General features: G+C 31.8%; 1 protein-coding gene across 1 annotated transcript in view; it reads right to left on the bottom strand.

The window, feature by feature from the left end:
- Nucleotides 1–1,530: 1,530 nt before the first annotated feature.
- KLHL4 (kelch like family member 4) overlaps nt 1,531–8,623 on the bottom strand; it is a gene marked incomplete at both ends in the record, with an annotated part of 111,622 nt that continues 104,529 nt past the window's right edge. Inside the window, 2 exons of the mRNA XM_082864254.1 lie at nt 1,531–1,590; nt 3,067–3,238. Of these exons, the coding sequence (XP_082720380.1) occupies nt 1,531–1,590; nt 3,067–3,238 (232 nt within the window). The remainder of the gene's footprint in view (nt 1,591–3,066; nt 3,239–8,623) is intronic.

Here is an 8,623-nt window from a genome sequence, read left to right as displayed (position 1 = left end):
ACTTGACATAATCTAAAGCCACACTTTATAACCAGAGGAAATAGATTTTATTTAAATTCAGTTTGTTAAAGTACACATATCTTTGTACAACCTATGTTGCTCTTTTTTTAAAAACTTAAAAGTAGTAGTACATTTTATAAGCATCTCTGGATTTTATTTGTTGGTTTCACATACTACAATACAAAGCCCATTTAAAAGGACATATTGCAGAAATTCTAAAATCATAATTTAATTGAAAAGTTACTTTCATAAAGAAGGTTTTCCAACATTTTATCTTAAATATTGGGTTGGCCAAAAAGTTCATTTGGGTTTTTCCATAACATCTTATGGAAAAACCCAAATGAACTTTTTGGCCAACCTCCCCCACTTTTTTTTAAATAATTGGACATGGAAGTGAGAATTTAAAGGTAAAATACTACCCAGCTAGTCTTTTTTGTTGTTTTTTAATTTAAAAACATTTGTAGTGCATATATCCTTAATATTCTCTACTGGATGAATATAAAATTGACAGAAAATCATGTACTGGTACATAAAAGATAATTATAGAATTAACCACGGATGTTGAACATTTTGGTGTTTCCATGTGTTAATATTGTAGAACATCTCAATTTTACTGCTGTTGAAAAATTGCTTTGTTTTTGAAAACTGGTTTAACTTAATGGCAGGTGTTTTAAGAGTTCATAGAAATGTTTGAGGAGAATGTTACTGTCTATACAAGTGAGGCCCTGACACTCGAAATCTGAGGTCACAGTTTGTATCAATATGATAAATATTCACCATTTTATTGTATAGATTGTGTATATGGAATTACAATAATATTTTACTGGTAAAATAAATGTTGCCTAACAAGACAACATGTTAAGGAATACCAAATCTATATGTGTGCTTTGGAAAATGGTACTGTAAAAGAGTAAGTCTGAAAATTTTAACCTACTGTGATCAGCATAACAAATTATGTCAATGAGCTTTTTCTTTTTTTTTTAATCTCACCACAGTAAAATCTTTCTTCTTGGTAAATGTGAGATATTATTTAACTATTTAGGATATTGTTTAGATAAAAGAATGATGTCTTACTGAAAATCAAACCTTATAATTTAAGCTTTAGATGTTCTCTTTTATATTCATTACGTTCCAAATGATAGGGTACTTAATTTTTTTTGAAATAGAAAATGTTTTTAACTTATCAGACTCAAAATTACTGATGCTTTTATAACTTTTTATACTTTGGTCACTATCAATTTCCCTTAAACATTTTAACATTTTAAAGTGACGAGGCTAAACATAGACTACTGGATTTTCATTTATATTATTAGCTGCAACAACATATACACTAAACACCTATATGTAATTAGTGTTTGAAAACTTGCTTTGGCTTCACAAATGAGAGCATTTATATCTACATATTAAAATGACACAAGAATTTTCATGTTTGATTACTAATTGAGGGAAAGAACATATTTCTTCTTCCTCTTCTCTTCCTACTCCACTTCTTGAAATTATCCAGTTTCCTTCCCTTTGATAAAGATAGCTTTATGGTAGCTTCACCACCACAACACATGCACCAGCTCTTCCAATGTTAACAGGAACTTCCTAACACAGAAAACAAAAACAAGGAAAGAAATGCTGTTTGAATGAACTCTGCATTTAGCATAATATATTAGAGTTGAAAAAGTCCTTACCTATTCTGGCCCAACCTTCATCTTGTATAAAGATATGGGAAAATGCAGCCCAAATAATAGTCCAATGTAGAAAGAGCATAGTCTTTAAAATGAAGTAGGCCTGAGTTTGAAGAACAGGTGATCTTGGGTAAATTTCACCTCTCTGATAATTTTCTCACTTTAAAAATTACAGCTAATAATACTCATTCTTCAATGAGCTTTTGTTAGGGTTAAGGAAGATAATGAATGAAAATAATTAGGCATATAGTAGTTATAATCTCATTATCTATTAGTTCTCTTTCACCATTTTCAAGGTCACACAATGAAACAGTGAAATGCCTGGAATAGAGTCTAGGTCTCTTAGCTACTAGTCTATAATTTTCTGAAAAGTAAATTACAAATATTTTGATTCTTGTATTTGACCTACATCCTTGTTTTCTAAATATTTTCCTCCATTTCTAGCTATCCTAACCATTGTAAAGAGCTACCTACATGGCAGAACTTGAATATTTCTGAGGGTCTTCATGAATCATATTGTTGGAGGAAAGAGCTAGAATCCCATTATCAGGTGTCAGTATATTACACATAACTTATTTAGAACAGTAACCAGCTTACTACGTAGAAAACAGAGCACCATGAAGTTAATGTAAGGAAAGGTGACGTTTGATACCAAATACAAGGTTTGCTTGTTTGTGGAAATGGTGAAGAGTTAATCATACTTCATATTTTATTAATCCATCATTTAATCAACAAAACACCATTAGGCATTTTGGAATAAATACAGAGCTATAACTGCAAAGCTGTCAGAAGCATCAAGTTTCCTTTAACACCACCAAGATGTCCTTTCAGTGCCCCTTCTTGTACTTTCCTTAGAATTTCTTCTGTTAGATGCCCAGCCCTCTTGAGAGAGTTTAATTCCAGTCTCTTACTGTGCACCAAGTCCCTTGAATGACTGATCAGTAGTTAGGAGTGTTGTAATTTGTAGAACCTCTATAAGGAGGGAACTGAAAGATTTTCCTCCTGGGCACCAGCCAATAAGAAAGGGCAGACATTTGTGGGTGAGGACATTATTCTTTGCTTCTCAAGTCATAATACATACATAGAAAGTTGGTCAGAGAGTAAAGCTCTTGGATTATTGAATCTGATTCACTTTTCTGTAAAAGGAATGAGTCCATCATTAAGAGAATGTCTTGTCTCCACTTTATATGAGTACTGATGGATCCTGCTAATGATAAAACAGCTCAGTTAATAATTCTCTATAGCTAAATAAAGCACATGCTATAAATTTCATTAAAAGAATTTGGTTCAGCCCTAGAGAGGAAGAGAATGGGATTAATTCCAAACACATATTTTAATTTTTAAATTAAAACGTGAAATATATCAATTTGAATACTTTAAATGAGAGTACCTCTTTCCATTCATCTTTCTGTGTATCATATGACTCAACAGTGTTCAAGTAAGTATGTCCATCATATCCTCCAACTACATAGAGTTTGTCTCCAAGGGGACATACAGCAACAGCATCTCGAGGAATGCTCAGAGGTGCCACAGTTGACCATGAATCATTTTTTGGATCATACCTTAAGAGGTTTAGGAAGACAATTGAGAAGAAAGTTCAACAGTGTTAAAATTAATAGACATTAATAAAATGTACTCTTATCTAATATAAGAAATTAAAAATACCTTATACATACTAAGTGTAGTCTGACTAATAAACGTTAAGGATAACTAAATGACAGAATTCTCTTCAGCCACCAGATGTCACTCAAAGCATAATGACAATGAATTTCCTTTTAAAAATACCACACATTTCTTTGATCAGTACTCAGAATCTGTATGAGGAAATTTCACATATTGGCATCTTAACATTATGTGGAAAATGCCTCCTCTGTCATTTAGTATGCTAGCTGGAATGGGTTTTTCTTATTCTTTGTTTATCCAAGTTATATCTGAGATGCCTGATCTTGTTTATATGAGAGCTCACATGTTAAGTAATTCTGAATATAATTGCTTTTTTGTTTTATAAACTATAGTACCCTGGTTTTAACACTCTTTGTAGTTACAAAGACCACAGTTGTATTCTTTTCCCTCTATGAGAGTTCTTATTTATCTTCAGAGGACCCTGGGATGTTTTTCCATTTTAACTTGAAGTTAACTCCTTATCCCCAAGCCTATTCTGTAAGCAAAATGAAAGAGAATTCAATAAGCAATATTAATTAAAATCTTCTCCAGGAATTCTTTCCTAAAATTTGAAGCCAGTATAGAATACTAATATCTAAAAGGGGTGAACAATAAGAAAAACTTATATAATTATATGTAGAAATTATCTCTGATTTTATATTGGCCTATTTGTAAAGCCCAATGAAAAACATTTATTTTACAAAATTTCATTTATTATCATCTACTAATTTCCTTACAATTGTATTACTCATCTTATTTCTGTTTCTCTCTCTTTAATCATAATCTAAATTATCTGATCCCAGCTTCCATTTGAACTTGGTCTCACATCCAGTAATATTTTTTAATAATATATGAAATCAACAATAATTAAGATATCCTCAATATCTACCATATACTGTTGGGTTTCACCTTAAATTCTGATGTTATATTAAAAAGCAGAACCAGAAAATCCACAGCTGTATGCTTTAGCTAATCTGAATCTTTAACACAATTGCTATTGTTAATTGATGCTGCGCTCAGCTAACACAGTACACACATATATGAATTGTGAACCAGGGCTTGCGGAAGGATTCCCTTATAGATTTGCATCCAAAACCCAGGATTTTTCTGCATGTGCATGATAATGAATGCTCAAAAATCTGGCTGTTAATATTATCTGGACACTGGTTTATTAACTAGAGAGGTTTGGGGAATGTAGAATCTTCTGAAGAAAAAACATGGCACCTTGGTTGTTATCTGTAAAGACACAGAGGATCAGTTATTAAAGAAAAAGTTAGCCACTACCTCACCTTCAAATTAAAACAGCACCCCATTTCTCCCCTTTTGTTTCTCTTTTGCTTTTCTATTTCTCCTTACTTTGGATATAAGTATATATATATATATATATATATATATATATATATATATATATATATTCTAGTGGAAATAAAAAGGAGACTGAAGTAAAGGGAATTAGTCATGGACTTATTCCTCCACTTAGAGTAATTACAGACAATTTGCTTGACTTCTTTGCCTCAATGTTCTCATCAACATTATAAAAATAATAATCCCTGACTCAGCCAACACAAGTTTATGTATTTTAGAAACCTTTAATTTAAATGATTATCTTAATTAATTGGATGAGACTTCTAAGGTACTGGGTAGGCCATCAATGTTTTACCAGAAAATAGTGTCAGGAGTATTGTCTAAGACATGGAAATGAGGATTATCTGATTCCACAGAGTGTGCATCTTTGACTTTCTAACTGACAAGGTTATTTTACAACTCTATAGGTGTAGAAGTTAAGCTGTAGAAAACTGAGTTTTCTTGTGATTCCTATACATAACAATAAAATAAATTTTGCTTGATAAAGATAGAATTAATTTCTAACCCCGAATGATGACCCCACCCAAATATTACATTTTATTCCCTATAGGTTATTAACTGCTTTTGTATCTATAACCAATTTTTTTCAGCATTCCTAATTGTTTTTATGTCTTTTCTTCGAAGATTCTTTGAAGCAATTTTAACATCTTATGGGTTACCTCATTAATTAATGAATCACACAAAATTCTTTGACAAGTTACTATTATATTTGTATGAAAGTCATAATTTTCAAAAACTGTACTTTAGCACTAGTTATTTTCTCAAGATCTTTACAAGGAAAATGCCAATAAGGGGGATAATGTTAGTAATAACAATAATACTAATTACAAAAATAATACAAACAAAATAATAATATGTGCCAGGCAAGGCATTAAGTGCATTAACTTTTATTATTTTGTACCCTATGAAGTTGATACTAAAATTATTCCCATTTTTCACATGAGGAAACAGATGTTTAGAGATGTAAAGTAACAGGGTCAAGGTCACATAACTTGTAAATAACAGATCTGGGATTTGAACTCAGAGCTGTCTGACTGCAAATCTAGTGGTTTTAACTAGTATACTATACATGTTTTGGTATGCATAAAGTGCTTTTTCCCATTAAAAATTAAAAATAGTATATTTGGAAATATAATTATATCATTAAATAAAGTTAAACATTTAATTATTAGGATATGTTTGTAAGCATTTAATTTTGTAGTCTGTATTATGAAATTTTCTATATCAAAAAAATATGAACTGAGTTTATATTTTCCTAGTTGCCTATTTAAATTGGTATAGACACTTAAGCTATCGTAAGGCTAATTTCATGGTGATCACTCTACAGTGCTAAAACGCAGCCCAATTCATCTCTCTTTCAGGTCTTTAGATAGAATTTCCCAATTTCAGGGGTTCTTGGTAAAGCCAGGAAAATGCTGGCATAATAATGGGAGAGAAGAAGGTGATTTAATTAAAATATTTTATGTATTTTAGATTTTTTCCTTATGAAATGTATTCTTTTTGGACCAAACCTAGTTTCTTAATCCCATGCATTTTGATACAAGGAACCAAGTAAATGCAACACAATTTACACCACTAAGATACAATAAAAAGTCTCAAAAACTGAAATAGAAGAAAAAAGCATAGACTTCAGTATGCTAGAAAGAAAATCTCTTACTAGTTTGAATTTATTATAAGAAAATTACTATTATAAGAGCTGAGAGTATTACCTGTCTCTCTGTCTATATATTTATATGATTTAACTTTTAATTCAGATGAAATTTTTGTGAAGTCAGGTTTGATTTTCATAGTAACAAACCTTCATGACTTTTTACTTACTAGATATAATTTTGTATAGTATTGCATTATTTTGTATAAAATCTTCTAGACAACTTTTAATATTTCTGTAATGAACAACATGAATTCTCTATATCAGTATCACTCTTTGACCACTGCTTCACATGAATTTATCACTCCAATATAGTTTAGGCATTAATGGAAATTTGAGAAAGCATAGTTATTTTTACATGGATTTGTTTGTATATTTGATCAAGTTTTCCCAAATATAATAATTCCTGATGCTGTCTGTTTAGCCTATAGGAGGTGATATAGTCTTCTCCACTCTCGACTCATATAAAGAGGTGGCTACAGTTATTCTTAGGTATAGAAATATGCATATTTTTACAAGCATAAGAGTAGAATTCAATGCCTAGATACCCTTTCTTAAAATGAAAGCTACACTTACCTTTTTTGAATACAAGTATCAGTTTTTTGAGAGTATGTATACATTCATTAGACAGGTGGGCCTAAACTTTTGTGAACTGTGTGTTGTCTGTAATTTTTTGTGGTCTATGGAAGGCATCAATAAATTATCTAAGCAATTTGAAATTTCAGTAGAATCTATCCTTTTTCAACTTCTTACAGTGAACTTTAACAAGTATTGAGTTGCATTCCTTTGGCCTTTCTAAAAGGGAAACATGATTCCCATCAGTTATACACACACAGCACAGAGTAAATACTTAAACTTTTATACATATGATGAAATTCTGTATCAATAAAAGTAGAAAATAGTGGCTTGATGTTTAATTCTATCAATAATACTGAGTGTAGAATAGTGAACTTTTAGTTTTATAATGAAATGGAAAGTCAAGTATGACTGGTTTCCAAACTTTTAATAACTCCAGTTATATGAAAAAAATCCTTCAGCCACTATTTGTCATTTAACAATAGAGGGTGTCAACTGCCACTTATGTAGGGTGATAGGGATATACTAGATTTTCAAGATCTTTTCCATTTGTAATTACATACAATTTCACTATTGTGCTTCTGGATATAAATAAAGGGCAGAGCAAATTCAGCTTTATCTTTTAAATATACAGGCAAGTCAAGGTGATTTTCATGTAGTTTTTATCTTTTTTTTCAATGCTGCATTACTAGGGAGTGATGTCAGCAAGATGGTAGACTAGGAAGCTCTAGGATCTTATTCTGTCACAAAAATATTAAATAAACAAATAGAGACTGGTGAAAATAACTTTGTAGCTGTTCTGGAAATCAGTTAAAGATCCACAGCAGCCAAATACCTGCTCAGTCAAGAAAAAGATGTAGGCAATTTTGTGAATTTTTTTTTACTTTCTCTGGCCCCACCCCCTCCTAGAAAAGCATGGCATGGATTGGATAAAGCAGTGGCCCAGCCCCAGTTCCTTTCCTTGAACCAGAGAGAAAAGAGCAGAGCTAATATGCAGCAATTCAACCTGTCTCAGTTTTTGCCAAAGGGATTATCTTCTGTGTTACCTAATTCAGAGCTCAGACAGTCAAAAGTGTTTCAGCTCAGATTTCAGGCTAGGAAAAGCCATGGGAAGTACTGTACATGGTTCATGAAAGCTGTTGGGGGATTACAGATGCATAGACAACTGGGAAAAGAGATTATTGGTACTACAATAGATTACTGATTACTCCAATAGAATAGCTAAGGCTCTGAAAGGCATCAGGGCTGAGAATCTTAAGGAAGTTAAGGCATTTAAAAGCAGCCATGTATACAGAGAATCAACACACACACACACACAAACACACATACACACACACAGGCCCAGGAAACAGACAAACCCAGTAGAGGTCTGAGAAGAACTCAAGCCTTCAAGATGGGCTTATCCCAAATATAGAACATAATTAGTGATTAAATAACAATAGTCTTCCTATGCATGGAGTCAATCTGCAAGGACTGGGAAAGGTATCTGTTATTTCAAATGGCCAGTTTTCAACAAGAGACCACAAAGCATACAGATAAATAAGAAAATGAATTTCACTCAAAAGAACAAAGTAAACCTCCAAAACCATCCCTGTAGAAACACAGGCATCTGTGTTACAAGAAAAAGACATTTAAGTGACTGACATATATTCTCAAAGAGTGAAAAGAAAAACAGGCAAAGAACTAAAAGAAATCA

The sequence above is a fragment of the Leucopleurus acutus genome (assembly GCF_964270905.1).
Source record: "Leucopleurus acutus genome assembly, chromosome: X".
NCBI lineage: Eukaryota > Metazoa > Chordata > Mammalia > Artiodactyla > Delphinidae > Leucopleurus > Leucopleurus acutus.
This window is presented reverse-complemented; position numbering and strand designations above follow the sequence as displayed.